We start from the raw sequence: 16831 nt of genomic DNA, 5'->3' as shown, positions 1-16831 counted from the left end.
GTCAAGGTCACCAGAGCCCCGGGACCGACTGACTGTTACTGAGGGAGGGGACCTGGGTGCAGGCCCCTTGGTAGGTCAGCAGCCCAGCCCGGGCTAGGCCGCACATGACCCGTAGGGACCCAGTGTGGGTGGGGGGCATGCCACCCACTGTCAGGCCCTGAGTTCGGGGGCAGGTGCCTTGTGCTCCCAGAGTGGGGCTGGGGTGGCTTGGAGGAGCTGCCTCCTCGCTGGGCCCCTTGGACAGAGCCGTCGGACGGAACTGGGGTCAAGAGCTTGCCCACCGCTCAGCCCTTCGTGTGCCCGGGGCAAAGCCAGGCAAGGGTCCGTGGAGGGAGAGGGCTTCTCCTGGGTCGGAGGGAGAGCCGAGGCCATGCTGGGCAGGGTGGAGGGGGCAGTCCACACTGGGGTGGCTGGGGGTGGGGGAGGGCACAGTGTGAGAAGGCGTCAAGCGGGGTGACCGTGGAGGATGGGACCAGGGATCGCAGGGATCGCAGTGTGGTAAGGGAACGCTCCGTGGATTCTGGCCGCTGGTGCTGGGGATGCGGCCGTGGCTCAAGTATTAAGACAGCGGTGGGATGTCATAGGGGTGAGAAGTAAGTACGCAGTGGGTCCTTCTTGGTTCTGGAAAATTCTCGGGCCTCACTGTCTCAGTTTCCCCATCTGTGAATGGGGTTGTGGGCAGGCTCAGGAGAGACACGGCCAGGGGCACCCACAGACCTGGCACTGTGCTCCCCAGAGTGGAAGGACTCCTGACCTTGGACCCTGGGGCCCAGGGCACCCACCCCGCTGACCTCACAGTCCTGGTCTATAAGATGAGACAGTTTTACTGCATTAGGGGTTTGGGCCTTTTAAAACCACCCCGTAAACCCTTAACTAACATCCTGTGGGGCAGCCTGGTGCGTAACACCTGCTGGGGACCCCAGGCTCCTCCACGGAACCCCTTTAGAGAAGCGCCTGCATCCTGAGGGAGCGGCGAGGGCAGGGAGCCTGCGGAGCAGGGCGCACAGGCTCCCAGGAGGGCTCAGCGAAGAGCAGACACCACGGGAGGCGTAGCCGGCGCCCTGAAGACAGGAAGCGGCTATTGGATTTACTTGAGTAACAGTATCGGTTATTGATGGAGACACGGAGCCTCTGGCATGTGAATCTCGAGGCCTCCGGGGGGCCCCGCGGCCTGGCAGGCGGCCTTGCCCTGGCGCGACCCTCCGGGGCCGGCCGGCGTGTGCACCGTGCCGGCGGTGCGGCTGGGCCGGCGTATGAGCCCCACACCCAGCCTTTCAGGACGCTCCCGCTCCGGGCCTGGCGCCCACCCCCTCCCTCTGCCACCCCCCACTCCTGATCGCAGTTCAAGGTGCCCAGGGGCCGATGATGCCCCTTCACTTTCTCCCCAGGGTCCCTAAGGACAGAGGCTCTGTTTCTGTCACCCAGACCAGGTCATGCAGAGGTCATCCTCTGCACTGCACGTGTGTCTGCGCACACACATGTACACATGCACGTGCACACATGTACACACACATGTATACACGCACAAGCATATACACAGCACACATATACACACGCACACACATGCACACATGTACACATGCACACGTGTATACATGCACATGCACACACACGTACACGTGCACACACACCCTCAGACAACTCCACATCTTACAAGTGAGCCATGGATCTCTGAGTTTGGGGGGTGTTAGGCTGCCTCCGGGGTAGGGGGCAGACTCTTCCAATGTCAAGGCCAGGTTGGTTCCTGGTCAGAGGTTCCGCCTGAGAGGACGGCTGGATGGCAAAAATCCTGGGGTGCCCTTGATGCTTCCGGGGGGTGGGGGGGACTTGTGACTGCTCTGACCTGAGGCCAGCCTCATGGAGCTGGCTGTCAGCTTCCAAAGGGCCCAGGCCGGGTCCTGAGAGGCTGCGGCCCGGGGCCTCCTTAGCGCTGCCGGCGGCATCCCAACCTGGGCCCCGGCTCCGGCCTTCTGCCTCGTGCCCCCAAACACAGACACGCCTGAGCCCAGGACCATCCTGCTGACCATGCCCATGGGCCCCGAGGGGCTGAGGCCATGGGCAGCGGGGGACTCTGTTCCAGGTCCCCCAACATCTCCCACCAGCAGCTGCCGGGAAAGGCTTTGCCAGGAAGGGGGGCACACGGAGTGAACCTCAGGGTTTCCCATCATGGGGGGCGTCATGGAAACACTCTCAAAACCGTCACAAAGTTGTGACGTTGATGTTTGAGAGACAGTACGGACCCGGGTAGGGCCAGCCAGGGTCGCGCCGTCTCCTCATCGTTGGGTGGTGGCTGCCAGAAACTGGGTTGAGAAAGATTCTGATGTCGTTTCTGGTCTCAGCAAGAGGCAGCTCACTGGGGGACAGGAGCCCTGCAAAGGGCGCATGGGTGCGCGGTGCCCTCCCCACCTGAGAAACAAACTCCTGCGTGTGCAGGGAAGAGGTCATTGCAGGTTGGAAGGAGCTCTGGGTGAGGACCCAGGTCCAGACCTGACCTGGCTTCCATGAGGCTCAGAGCATAAGCCTTAGCACCCGTGCCTCAGTTTCCCTTCTCGCAGTGGTTCTGGGGACGGATAGATCCCTGCCCTTTGAGAGGTGCTCCCTCAGGACAGAGGGGCACATGTTTTGGTGTGGAAACCCAGTCGGGGGTTTGTGGGGAAAGTGGCTTTAAACAAGTATAAGCACCTGCAGAGGAGGGTGGGCCCTGAGAATGAAGGGGGCTTCATGCTCGCAGGGGGCTCTACGGCCGGGCCCTCTGCTGATCACATCGTCCCTCTGCTGCAGTTTGGGGAGTGGGGAGGGCAGGCAGGGGACCAGGGCTGGCCGAGGGCCAGGTGGGCACCAGCTGTATGCTCAGTTTCCATGTCTGTTCGTGGATATTCACGTCTTAGCCTTTAGTCTTATTCCTTGCCCGGGGTCGGGGGCTGCACGGGCCACCTTGCAGGGGCCCGTGAAGCCTGGTTCTGGGCTGGGCGGGGCGCAAGGGACACGGATGTGCCAGGTGTGGCTGTGGCCTGAGGACTTGGGCTTTCCGGAGAGGCAGGTCCTTTACCAGACAGCTGTCATCCCCATGTGCCAGGGGCTCGGGCAAGGGGTGACCAATGCCAGCAGCCACGGCTGCCCCCAAGCCCCCTGAGCCCCCCGAGCCCCCTCTTCCTTATAGAGTTTGCACCTGGGGAACAAATATTCTGACATCAAGCTGCTAGTTGAAAGAAGAAAGTATTTTATTTGAATTGGGTGAAATTTGACTTAGAAGGCCTGTTGCTTAATAAAAACGTGTGGTTTGATTCACTGTCCCCATCATATGGTCCTTGTCTGCCAGCGCGTTTGCAGTGGGGCCGGGAGCCTCTGACATCCACAAGGAGAGGGAGAGGCAGAGAGGGACAAAGAGGAGGGAGAGAGGAGCCGCCCACAAGAGGGAGCAGGCGGGCGGCTCTGTCACAGGAGGGACAACAGAACTCAGGGAGGGGAGCCCTCTGCATAGACAGGGTCAGCCTGGGGGAGTTCTGAGCTCCTTGCTTGTCTTCAGGGTTTTTAAACCCACGGTGGGGGGGAGGGTCACACATTTGGACCTCTGTCTCAGGGATCAGGTAGCATGGGCCTTTTCCGGACTCTAAGACTGTCACCCAGTTCTGCCGCTGAGTTATCCCCTTTACCCCATCTGTGAGCCAGTTTTCCCACTGAGCCTTTGGGAGGCCAGGGAGGGCAGTGGGTCCCGTCCCTCAGAGTGGTGCACGGTGCTGGCGCTTGGCGTCACAGACCCCAGGAGGCCATCTGGGGATCCACGCTTCGTGACTTCGAGTGTCACATCCTCCCAGCCTCCCATCGTCCAGCACAGCCCAGGCTCCAGCACGGAGAAGGGGCTCACACACCTTTCTCAAATGAAGGTCAAGGAGGCTGTGGCTTCCTTGCTTGGGCCCATGGTTTTGACATATGCAGAATGAGCAGCACCTCCTTTGGGTCAAGCTCATAGGTACATGTTCTATTGCTTCACTCATGGCTCTGTCTTCAGGAGCAGAACATGCCTTTAGTTGGGCCCATGGGAGGGTTGTGGGGGGGTGCAGGGGCAGGGGCAGCATCAGGTCCTTAGAAAGGGATGGTGGGACATAAGAGGCATCAATGACAACCAGATGAACACAAGGTCTGGGTAAGCATGTGATCTTACCCATGGGCTTAAGGCAAGTGTAGAGTGTTAGGTAGAGTGTGGACACTGCCAGGCAGTGGTCCTGGGCCATGGCTTCATCCCAGTGTGTGATGTAGGGAGGGGCTGGCGCTTAGTAGGTTCTCAATAATTGCTATTGAATGAATGGATGGATAGTGAATGGATGGATAGATGGAGGGATGGATGGATGGTGGATGATAGATGCCTTGTGGATGGATGGATGATGGATGGTGGTTGGATGATGGATAGATGGATGGATGGTGGATAAAAGATGCTTTGTGGATGGATGGTGGATGGATGGGTGGGTAGATAGATGGAGGATGAATGGATAGTAGATGGGTAGTGGATGGGTGGATAGACAATGGGTGGGTATATAGTTGATGAATGATGGCTGTGCATCACCATATGTATGCAAGGGATGTGCATGTGGCAGGATGGGCTCTAGGCCAAGGAGCTCAACACCTGACACAGCTCCTAATTATTCTTTCTTGGGCACCATCTCTAATGACATAATTCCAACCTTTGGCATGTTTTCTCACATCCCTTTCCCTCCTTTTGAGCCCAGGCAGGTCTCAAAAGAGATTGATACTGTGCAGGCTGCATTAAGCTGACCCCTCCTCGCCTGCTGTGTGACTGTGAATGCCAGATAGGTGACCTCAGGGCTTTGGGTTTATCAGCTTTAGATGGATAATATTGGGACATAAGTCATAGGGTTCTTGTGGGCACCAAGAGCGTGACAGCATGCAGTTTTTTTTTTGTCTGTAGTCAACAGTATGTGTATGTTAATCATTAGCAACATCATTATGACATCAGTTTACATCCATCTGATTGGGGCCCAAGGGTCTTCTGCCAGGGGGACAGCAAATGTTTGATAACATTCTTGAGAACTATGGTTCTTACTCCCTTTTGTCTGCCTGCTGTTGACACAGCTTGAGGAGATCAGCATGAAATAGAATCACTGCGTATTTTCCTAGCTCGCGTGGTGGGACTCCTGGCTGCCATGGCAGTGAGCCAGAATGTTCAATGGTTGGCGGTGTGGGCTCATCCAGGGAGGGGGTAGCATGGGTCTGTATTTCCTTCCCTTCCATAGCTGAATCCTATCCCAGTGTATGGGATACACCACAATTTGTTTATCCAAACATATTGTAGATTGTGTTGATGGACATTTGGGTGGTTCCCACCTCTTGGCTATTGTGAATAGTACTGCTATGAGCATGGGTGTCTGTGGGCCTATTTGAATACCTGTGGCGATTCTTTCTGGGGTGAATTGTTTACATGCCTGTCTTTAGTTCCTAGGATTGGGATTTCTGGGTCATATGGTATTTTCCTGTTTAAAAATACTCCCCAGCCGTGAGGGTGATGGGGAAGGAGGCAGCATACCTCCAAGCCCTCATGGTTTAGGGTAGAGTTTATAGCTTGGATTTATCACCCACAGTTCACAAAAGCTCTGAGCACATGGCTGGTACCTGGCAGGTGCCCAACAGGTGTCTGATAAATGGAAGTGGGTGGGTGGATGGATAGATGGGTGGGTGGATGGATGGATGGATGGGTATATGGGTGGGTGGGTGGATTGGTGGATGGATGGATGGATGGATGGATGGAGGAATGGATGGACAGATGGACGGATGGACGGATGGATGGATGAGTGAGTGGGTAGTTGGATAGATGGGTGGATGGATGGATGGATGGACAGACGGATGGACGGATGAATGGATGGATGGATGGATGGATGGGTAGTTGGATAGATGGGTGGATGGATGGGTGGATGGATGGATGGATGGATGGATGGATGGGTGGATGGATGGATGGATGGATGGGTGGATGGGTGGATGGATGGATGGGTGGATGGATGGATGGACGGATGGACGGACGGACGGACGGATGGATGGATGAGCGGATGGGTAGTTGGATAGGTGGGTGGATGGATGGATGGATGGATGGGTGGATGGATGGGTGGATGGATGAGTGGATGGATGGACAGACGGACGGATGGATGGATGGATGGATGGATGGATGGATGGGTAGTTGGATAGATGGGTGGATGGATGGGTGGATGGATGGATGGATGGATGGATGGATGGATGGATGGATGGACGGATGGACAGACGGACGGACGGATGGATGGATGAGCGGATGGGTAGTTGGATAGGTGGGTGGATGGATGGGTGGATGGATGGGTGGATGGATGGGTGGATGGATGAGTGGATGGATGGATGGATGGGTGGATGGATGGATGGATGGATGGATGGATGGATGGATGGATGGATGGATCGGCAGGTGGACAGATGCATGGTTGGATGGGCTGGCCATCCTAGGTAGAGTGGTGATTGGAGGTGGCAGCTCCCTGAGAGGAAGGCTGCTCCTGAGGACAAGATCTTGCCAGTGTTTGTCTGGGCTGTTCAGCACCTCAGGGCATCAGGCTGGCCTCCCGGGCCCCCCATGAGTCCCCTGCACACCACTTACTCAAGGGCCTTTGTCCTTTTCCAGGGTGATATCCAGCAGCTGCTCTTCGTCTCGGACCACCGGGCAGCTTACGATTACTGTGAGCACTACAGCCCTGACTGTGACACCGCGGTCCCCGACACCCCCCAGTCACAGGATCCCAACCCGGATGAATACGTGAGTCAGCCCCAGTGGCTCCTGGCGGGGTTGTAGGCAGGCCCCTTGTGGGGGGCGGGGCAGGCAGGCAGGGGTGGAGGGATGCAGAAGTCACGGGACCCCTGTTTACAATAAACCCTTTGGGGAGAGCCAGAGGCTGGTGACCTGCGGTGTCCTGCTCACCCACCTGCCCGCGCCGGCAGCACCCCCATCAAGCCCACATGGCGCTCTCTCCACCGTTACCAAGTGGAGACCCTCCCACCTCCCGGCCACGGGTGACTCGTGTCTTCTGTCGTATTCAGCCTGCTGTTATCAGTCCCCTGGCCTCCTTCTGAGGTGACCAGCCAGAAGGGGAGGGGCCGGGCCCCTGCCCCAGTTCTGACGGTGACACCTTCCCTGTGCCTGTGGTCTAGGGGCCTCAGCGAAGGTCAGGGGTCCTGAGGGACAGTGGCATTGCCACGAGACCCCACGGTTTGGCTGGCTGTCCTGGCCTTCGTGGCCCTTGGTTCTAACGCGTCAGCACGTCTACACGTTTTAGGACTTGGCTTTCTTTGAAGGGGACCTGGGGCCCCCATTTCCTCCCTTGTGCTTCTCGTGGGGCTGATGCAGCTGCCCAAGGAGCTGGAGGGGGCGGAGGCCGGTTCGGGGCCATGGGTGGGTTCGCACCCAGAGAGGGGCCCCACTCTGGGGCCAGCTCTTCCTGGCTGGACCCGGATGGTGAGGACAGCAGGGCGGCTCCTGGTGGGGCCCTGCCCTCCTCACGCAGCCCCGATTCGCTCTCAGTACCCGGAAGGAGAAGGGGAAGGTGATGCCTACTACTACGAGTACCCCTACTATGAAGACACAGAGGACCCGGGCAAGGAGCCCGCCCCCACCAGCAAGCCCGTGGAAGCTGCTCGAGAGACCACAGAGATCGCCGAGGTCTGGGCGCTGCAGGCCATGAGGCCCCGGGGTGGGGATGGGAGGGTGCTGTGGCCACCGGGAGGTGGTGGGTGGATGCTCAGCAGGGGAGCGGTGACAGGGTGGCTGAGTGACAGTCTGTGCATCATGCCCCAGGGAGGCTGGGCAGAGGGCTTCCCTCCACGGCGTGTGGACAGCAGACGTGGGTGTGCAGGGAGCATGATGCTCTCGGTCTGGAGTCTTCCTTTTAAACCCGGAGACACGGGCACCTGGGTGGCCACTTGGTTAAGCGTCCGACTCTTGGTTTCGGCTCATGTCATGATCTCATGGCTTCATGAGTTCAAGCCCCACATCAGACTGTGCTGGCAGCACGGAGCCTGCTTGGAATTCTCTCTCTCCCTCTCGCTCTGCCTCCCCTTTTGGCTCTCTCTCTCTCTCTTTAAATAAACTAAAAAACATTGTTGAAACCTGGAGATACAGTTCGCCCTTGTCAAGTGCAGGATCAGGGGCTTTAGGCCACGGACCGTGGCCTCTGCGCCCAGAGGCCTCGTGGCCACGGGTCCATGCTGCAGGCCTGTCAAGCTCGAGGACTCCCTCTGACCCCCTGACTCCCACTCTGTTCCCTGCTCTCAGGAGCAGACCCCAGCCTCCACGGCAGCGCCCCCAGTGCCCGACCCCAGCGAGGCTGCCAGGAGGGAGGAGGACCCCGGCATCGGTGACTACGACTACATGCCCAGTGAGGACTACTACACGCCCGCCCCTTATGAGGACCTGAACTACAACGAGGGCTTCGAGAACCCCGACCTGCCCCCGGATCACGGCGCCAGGGCCGAGGTGCCCACCAGCACCACCAGCACCGCCAACGCCTCCAATGTAATTGCTTCCCTTCCACGTGGGCCTGGTGCAGGGGGGTGGGGGAGTGCGGATGTGGGGCTGGGGCTCCCTCTTTCCTCTGCTTCTGACCTCGGGGGTCCCGGACTGGCTCCCTGCTCCCCAGGCCACCAGCCTCCGGCCCCCAGGTTAGGGGTCCCTGACGTGCTGAGCCTGTCACACTGTATTTCATCTGCAAACGGGCAGAATGAGCCACATCTGCCCGGCATGTCAGGGGCCAGGTGGGGACGGTCGAGGCCGTGCGTGTTTGCAGTGTCCCTATCCGTGGCCGAGGGCCGGCCAGGGCGGGTACATGAGCTGCGGGTCTGGACCAGCAAGGACGCACGAGGCCGGGCTGTGCCGGCTACGACCGGGGGCTTTCCCGCCAGGCAGACCTGGCTCGCGGGCCGTCCAGTGACCTTGGGCAGTTTCGTGGCCTCTTGATCCCTGTCCTCATTCACGAGGTGGCACGTCCAAGTCCAGGGGGTGTTGGCAAGTTGTAGGATCAGGGAGGACTTCAGCGCAGGCCACGGCACACAGCGAGTGCATCACGGGAAACCCACCTCCTGATGGCCTTGAGTGGACACCTGGGTTCCGAAGGGACCTGGGGCGCGTTACCCCAAGACCGCGAGGCCCTGAGTGGAGCCCCTGAGGGCACCCACTTCCCCCCCATGCGGCCTCAGTTTGTCATGGGGTGCCACGGGGTTTGGGGTGACGTTGCCCCGCGGTGGGAGGGGAAGCTCGACTTGCCTGCCCCAGCACACCGTCTGGAGCCCCTGGGAGGCCCCCGTCCCTGGCGTCCCCAGGCTGTGGGCTGGGACCTGCCGTCCTCTGGTGACCCCCCACCCCTCCCCCCAGCCTGCTCCACCTCCAGAGGACGACCTGGAAGGCGAGTTTACAGAAGAAACTATCAGGAACCTGGACGAGACCTACTACGACCCCTACTATGACCCCACGGTCTCCCCGTCGGAGATAGGGCCAGGCATGCCTGCCAACCAGGACACCATCTACGAAGGGGTGAGGGCCGCGGGGCCCCTTCCCACCCGCCCGCGGCTTCGGGGCTGGGGCCAGGGCCAAGCCGGCCGTGAGCCTTTGGGATCCACTGTGGTGGGGCCTCACTGTCGCTCCCCTGCCTCACTCTCTGCCCATCTGTGTTCCGTGAACCCAGATCGAAGGACCTCGCGGAGAGAAGGGTCAGAAGGGAGAGCCCGCCATCATCGAGCCAGTAAGGATGCTGTCCTGTCCCCTCCTGGAGTCGGCGGGGGCGGTGGGTCACACAGGACATGGTCCAGCCCATGGGGCTCCTTGCGGATGCCGCCCATGCTTGAGGCGGAGGCTGGAGAAGCAGTCTCAGGCAGGGGAATGTTCTAGACCATGACTGAGGCACCTGGGATTCCGGCTGGTCAGACCTCTGTGCAACTCACGTGCAGCCTGAGCGCCTCACTCCGTGCCAACCGCCAGCACCGTGAGGAGAGGGACTCAGAGCCTGTGGGCCAGAGGGAGCCCCCCAGAGGGCCGGAGGGTTTGTGGAGTGCCTCTGGTCGGGCTGGGCAGGGGGTCCGCCTCGGACTCCGCTACTCCGAGGCCGACACTGCCGCTGCGTGGGGTTGGTTTGCGGGGACTGGGAGACTGGTGGAGCGTGGTGGGCAGTCCGGGAAGCCGCATCCAGGGATTCTGGTGAGCTCGGCTCTGCCGGGCCTGGGGTCAGGGGCAGCACGTGCAAGCGCCGTGATGCAGGGAGAGGCTGGTGGGTCGGGGCACAGGGCCCTCTCCCTGTCGCCAGGCCCTCTGCTGGGAGCTCCAGTGTCCTCCCCGTGGCCTGATAGCTGCGGGGCTCAGGGCGGAGCAGCCGCCACGTGATCGGCCTGGTGGGCGGGCCCTGCGGTCGCATGTGGTGGCCACAGTGGTGTGGGCCCGAGTGGGGGGGGCGCTGGCCGAGGTCCACCCTGCCACGTCGTCCGTGTGCCGGAGGGGAGGCCAGCGTCCTGCGCTGAGGCTGGTCACAAGGGGGAGCTGGGCTCAGGCTTCAGCCGCCATGACGTGCTTCCTGGTGGCTCAGCTTGGGATGGGATGTCGGGGCTCCCGGGGCCTTAGGACCTAAGATTCCTGGGATGGGGACTTTTGTGGCCTCCGTGCTCTCGTGCTCTTAGAGCCTCAGCTGCCGGTCTCCCCCAGAGGCACCTGAAGCCCCGTGGCCAAGGCAGATGGGACGTGGCCCATCTTGGGGTGGAGCAGGCAGTTGTGGTAGAGCCTGCCCGGCCTGGACCCGGCCCGGCCTGTGGAAGCGGGTGGATGATGGCCAAGGCAGCCCTGTGGGGCTGTGGTTTTCCCTCCAGGCCTGCCCGTACCCCTGGGCACACATCCTTTGCCCAGACTGAGAACATCCCCTTCTGGTACTCTCTGCGGGTCCAAGGGAGGCTTATCTGGGGGTGGGGCATGGGCGTGCAGGGGAAGGTGCGGGGGCGGGGGGGGGCGGATCTCCTGTGCCAGGCGGCCCATCTGGTCAGCAACATGAAAGATCCTGACACCAAGTCCGGGGAAAGGTGGGCGCGGGGGTGTGCATGGTGCCATGAGTGGCTTGGGGGGCACCTCGAGAGGACAGCGGGCATGCTGTGGCCACCCCAAGGCGCCCTGACCAGAGGTGAGCCATGCCAGTGTCACTGAGCCCGTGTTGCCAACTGCCCGTGTCCCCAGATACTCTGGTCCCTGAGTGCATCTGCTCTGGACTTGGGGCGCCTTTTGTGGGGTCCACACGACTTCGGAGGCAGGGCGTCCTGCTTGGGAAGAAGGTGGGGCCCTAGGGCAGGTAGAGGCTAGGCTGGCAACTTCTGGGCAAGCCTCCGGTCTGCGCACAGCCTCCGGGTGGGCCGCCTGGAAGTGAGCCATGGTGCTGTGGCTGCCAGGCTTCTGGGGTGGGTGGTGTGGGCAGACGAGGGGCTGAAGGAGCGACGGACAGCACATCTACACAGAGTGTGGGAAACCGAGGCATCCAGACGCAGTTAGGGAAGGGCTCCCTCCTCTGGCCCCAGCGTTCTGTCCTTCCTGGTCCCCAGCCTGTCCCACGTGTCCTCAGGCCTCGCTGGCCCTCAGGGACACCGTGTAAACAGTTGAAGTTTCTGAACCCTGAGATCCCTTCAGGGTCTCAGCTCCACAAACAGATGGCCGAGCCCTGGGAGCCGGCCGCGGCGGGCCTCGCGCTGACCGCTGACCGCAGAGGGCGGGGGGCCCCTGTTTCCGCTCTCCCCGCCCTGCCCCAGCGCCCGCCCTCTGGGGACGCGGACTCATCTCTCGGAAGCAGCTCCCTCTCTCCAGGCCAGGGATACGGCCGCTGTGCCCTCAGATCCACACGTCTTGCCATTCGTCAGCAGGGTCAATGGCCCCTCGAAAGGGCAGGAATCCTCTCAACTCAGGGGACTCAGGTTTATGGGCTCCAGGCTGTCCTGGGGCTCCAGGGACCGGTCCCCAGGCTCCGTGCTTGTGTCACCGGGCGGACATGCCTCGGAGGCTCTGTTCTCTGCTGTGCTTTGAAGGAAGTACCTGGTGGTTGTGCTGCGTGAGGGTGGTCGCAGCTTGAGCCCATCGCTCACAGGGACCCTCCCCGCTCAGGTTGGAGTCTGTTGGGTGCATGGACCCGGCCGGTGCCCTGCGGGGAGGTCCCTGCTCTCCCTGTCCCACGAAGGCCTCCTCGTTCCCCGATGGGAAGTCCGGGCTCCCCGTGCTGGGCTGCTTCGTCCCGGCCTCCAGCCTCTCTCCCTGCCCGGGCTCCTGTGAGATCTGCGGCCACAGTGCCCCAGCTCCCCGAGAGCAGTGGTCAGTGTGTCTGGGAAGACAGCTGTGGGCCCCGGGCCCCGCCATGGCCAGAGGTCTCTTGCTTGACCCCAGCCTGGTTCCTGAGCCTTCTCCAGCTGCCTTTGTCAGAGGAGGAAAATCTCAAGTACAAATAGTCCTGCGAGCGCACATCTGTGTAAACACGTGTTGGCAGCGACGGGGAGCCCTGGTGGGGAGGCTGGGGGTCAGGACCACCCCTGCGCGGGTCTGTGAGGCTCGACAGGCTTGCACCCTCCCCCGGGGAGGCCGGCCCAGGTTCCTCGGGCCACTGTCTGCTGTGGAAGCATGGTCCGGGCCCAGGGGTGGGGATGCGGTCCGGGCTTTCTTTCGTCTGGGGAAAAGGGGGTGCAAGGTCTGCCCGGGGGTCAGGGACATCAGCCCCCTGACCCTTGTTCTGGCATCTCAAGAATCAGTGGGGGGAAGGGCATGGCTCTGTTGTTGGCCCTGAGTGTGGCAGAGCCTAGCTGGTCGTGGGAGCCCCAGATACTATCCTGCTGTGCTCTCAGAGAGCAAGGCCCCGTGGGGGGCGGAGACCCCTTCCCTCCGGCGAGGTTGCTCACTGCCTCAGAGCCCCCTGCAGCAGGGTGAGACACAGAGGGCACTGGAGCTCCTGGCCCCGGCGTTGACAGCAGAGAGGTGGCTCCTGGCCTGGGAAGGGGCTGGAAGTGGATGGCCAGGAGCAGGGGGGCACGACCCAGGCCAGGGAGCTCTGTCTGCTGACGCTCTCTGCTATGCACCGGCCCGTCCAGGGGCCAGGCTGACGGGGGTGGGGCAGGAGGTCTTATCCCCACTTGGCTGTAAGGGGCCCGTGCTGTGATCTCGGGAGGGACGGAGTCCTGGGGTCTCAGATGCTGTTTCCTTCCTGTCTTTTCCAGGGCATGCTCATGGAGGGGCCGCCGGGCCCCGAAGGCCCCGCAGTGAGTGTCGTGTTGATTTCCCGGGCCTGCGGGAGGTGCTTGGGATGAGGGGTTGGTGACACCCCTTAAGGGTCCTGGATGGAAAAGAGGGGGCACCCACTGTCCTTTGCAGACCCCCCCGGGGCCCAGTGCTGCCCTGGCCCACCCCCACCCTCCCCTGAAGCGAGGGGGGGTTGAGGTATTGCCCTGTGGCCGTCCCTTTGAATTCTGTCCTGATTTTATTTTTAATTCCAGGGTCTCCCAGGACCTCCGGGAACGATGGGGCCCACTGGCCAAGTGGGTGACCCTGGAGAAAGGGTAAGGGTCCCGCATCTGTGGGTCACATGCTCTGCGGGCTTGTCCACACGTCCTGCTCCGTGGCTGGTGTTGCCTTCGCGTGCGCACGTGGCAGCGGCACCTCGGCGTCCTTCTCCAAGCTGCCCCGGCCCCTCCCCCCTCCCCCCACTCCCTTGTGCTTTGGACATTTAGGGAGCTCGTGGCACCCACGAGGCCGAGGGCCGGCCGGGCTGCTGTGGTCGGCTCACAGGGGGCCTGGTGGCCTGCGTTGGTGGGCCGGTGACAGCAGTGCTGTCCTCCTCACATGGGATCCGACCTGCATCCATCCTTCCGCCGTGTGCGAGCCTCTCGGGCCTTGATTTCCCTGTGGTCTGTCATCCCTGTTGGAAATCAAGCTACAGAGTGGGAGGGACTCATTCCGGGGCCTCCCTCTGTCAAAAGAACATGTCCCTGGATCCTCCCCAGTCATAGGGACCCGTCCTGGGTCTCCCCAGTCAAAGGACCCCTCCCCCAGGTCCCCAGAGCAAAGGGCCGTGTCCCCAGGCCAAAGGGACCCTTCCCAGGTTGCGGCAGTTGAGGTGGAAGCGGAGCCACAATTTCGCTCTGACACCTAGTGGGGCTTTGGGGTACTGCGGCTGTGGGGTTCTCGCCCAGCTTGTCATTTCTTCTCTCCATTTTCTGGCGGGTCTGATGAGTATGGACGTGGGCACAGTCAGATAGTAATCGGGGGCCAGGTTGTGGGCGGGAGAAACCCGGAGCATGTGTGTGTCCTGATGGACAGCCATCCCCTGGGCCCGGCGCACTGCCCGGAGCGCGTGGCCCTAACGGTCAGGGCGGGTGTGTGGATGGGGTATGGCGGCTGCCTGGTCACATGGAGAGGCGGCTGGGGTCTGCTTCCGAGGCAGCGCGGCGGGCAGTCCGTGAGGTTTGGGGGTCGGACTCTGGAGCGGCACTCAGGCCACGTGGCAGGTGCCCGCCGGCAGGGCAGGCAACCGACCAAGGAGGTCACGGTGAGTGGCATTCTGTGCGGCGGGGTGACTGCTGGGGACACATCACATGGGCATCAAACAAGACGGCCTGCCATGGCTGGTGGCCTTCCCACGCCTCCTGGCCTCGCCGCCCGTGGCCCCTCCCCTCTGCCACACAGCCGTGACTCCAGACGGGGTGGGGGAGGGAGGGCGCTGCCCTGCCCTGACCCCGGGACCAGACCACTTGGGTTCTGCTGTCCCTGCCCCAGCTCGCTCTGGGGGCCCTTTCCCCGAAGATCTGTATGGCCGAGCGTGCCCACAGGTGTGCCTGAGCCCAGCCGTCAGCAAGGGAGGACCTCACGGCACGGCAGATGCCGTCTTCTCCTTCGATGCAGGAAAGGACACTGTCCGTGGCACGCGTGGGCATTGATGGACCGTGCTCAGCCTCGGCGTTGGTGCCAGTGTCCATCCCTTCATCTGCCATCCGCCCGTCACCCAGTTCCGTGCACTGTCTGGCACCGAAGACTCTTCCCCACTCGGCCCCTGCCTTTGGGCTGAACCTGGCTCGGGGCCGGTGGTGGGTGGTCTGGCCAGTGCCGTGGGCGCTGCAGCCGACCCAGCGGCTCTGTTAGAGGGGCCAGGCCACTGACAGTGGGACATCGTGGGTTTAAGCAACTGGTGTCTCTTAAATTCAAGCCAGGATCCACGAGCATGGGGAAGGCATGCTGTCCTTGGAGTCAGGGGCAAACCTGCAGCCCATTCAGCCTCCTCGGTTCCTTTCTAAGTGGGGAGTGAGGGGGCAGACTCCAGGAGCCGAGCTCAACCCATCCTCTGGGCCCTGCGTAAGCCGTCCTTGTCCAAGGGGTTGTCCCTGCTCAGAGCTCAGCATCCTCTCTCTGCCCAGATCTCCTGGATTTCTGCTAATCAGCTGGCAGAGAGCACTGGATGCAGAGTCAGGATCCTACACTGCCACCTGCCAGTAGGGAGACCTCAGAATCCTGTGTAGGATGAAATACTTTCCCTCCATTCCTCTTAGGTTCAATGATGGGGGCTTGTAAATTAAACTGACAAAAAGACAGCTTTGATAGGCTAACAGGCCCACACTTTTAATACTGTTTTAAGTTTTACACATATGGAGACTTGAGTGCTTCTGTACCATTTCAACCAAGGGCGATAAATCGTGGGAAAGTGACTAGGAAATATATGGGGAAAGTAATGGAAAATAAGGGTCATTTTAGTAAGAGATGCTTGTGCAGACTTCTCTCAGTGCCCGGTCTCCCGGTCTCCCAGTCTCCAGTGATCAGGACTGCCCTCATCCTGGTACAGATGGGGGTGGTGGGTAATTCATGCTCCTTCCCGAAGGGAAACTTACGCTCTTCATTTTAGGCAGGGGAGGGGAGGACGGAGAGCTTTTGTTGATACTCGGTTATCGTCAGCTCGAAATCATCTTTAGAGCAAAGTGGCACGTTTTGGGGGTGCATGTTCTGATCCCCTTCACCTGCTTGGCCTCATTTGCTTGTCTGTACATGAGAGAGTTTCACTAGGTGGTCTGGAGGGGTCTCCCCTCCCTCCCAACTCCAGTTCCACCATTTCCATGTCAGAGGGGAGAGGGGACCTGAGCTGTCACCCCGTCCAGCGGCCCTTAGTGATAGATGGCCCGGCCCAGGTGGGCCGAGGGAAAGCTTGTGAAGGCCATGGGGGGCGGGGAGGGGAGGCAGAGTTGGGCTGGATCTGGGCCGGGTGTCGTGGCATGCGGGTGGGCAGGCCCCCACTTCACACTCAGGCTCAGAGGACAGGACAGTGAGAGTCCCGAGGGCACTGCTGGACCCCACACAGGGCAGGCTGCTCCCCGGAAGCCCAGATCCAACATGCAGGTTTCCTATCAGGACACCCCACGTCCAGAACGGGGGCCCCTTCCCGCTGGGGCGCCTCCCTCCCTGCAGAATCGGATGCACTCAGTGCCCTCTGGGGAGGGAGCTGCGCGGTCTGTGACGAGCCGCCCTGCAGTGGGCCATTTGGCAGCCCCCCCCGCCCCCCCCGACTTCTTTATGTTTCTAGGGCTGGGATTTCCAGTGGGGTTTTGCTGGAAGGTGCGTTCTGTGCCGTACAAAGCTCGCAAGCCCTGCCCTAAGGCGGTCAGTCCCGCTGCTCCCACAAGAAAGCTTGCGTCACAGGTGGCGTGTGGTGTCCCCAGTGCCACCGCGGGGACAGCACCCCACCGCGCCACCGCTTTCGCCCCTGCTGGGCTGGATTTACACCCAGTGCCTGGAGTGGACACAGGCTGGTTCCCTGGCACCTGGATCGGCAGCTTCCAC

At 61.3% G+C, this 16831-nt stretch overlaps 1 protein-coding gene across 2 annotated transcripts in view; it reads left to right on the top strand.

Annotated features, from left to right (window-relative positions):
- COL5A1 (collagen type V alpha 1 chain) overlaps positions 1–16831 on the top strand; it is a 143430-nt gene that overhangs the window by 53887 nt on the left and 72712 nt on the right. For both annotated transcript variants that reach the window (XM_039255152.1, XM_039255151.1), the window contains exons 5-11: positions 6647–6778; positions 7541–7678; positions 8291–8530; positions 9386–9544; positions 9696–9752; positions 13231–13272; positions 13507–13569. In XM_039255152.1, coding sequence (XP_039111083.1) covers positions 6647–6778; positions 7541–7678; positions 8291–8530; positions 9386–9544; positions 9696–9752; positions 13231–13272; positions 13507–13569 — 831 coding nt within the window. The remainder of the gene's footprint in view (positions 1–6646; positions 6779–7540; positions 7679–8290; positions 8531–9385; positions 9545–9695; positions 9753–13230; positions 13273–13506; positions 13570–16831) is intronic.

The sequence above is a fragment of the Hyaena hyaena genome, unplaced genomic scaffold (assembly GCF_003009895.1).
Source record: "Hyaena hyaena isolate Hyena2069 unplaced genomic scaffold, ASM300989v1 scaffold_511, whole genome shotgun sequence".
Lineage (NCBI taxonomy): Eukaryota > Metazoa > Chordata > Mammalia > Carnivora > Hyaenidae > Hyaena > Hyaena hyaena.
The sequence above is the reverse complement of the archived record's forward strand: the minus strand, read 5'-3'. Positions and strand labels throughout refer to the sequence as shown.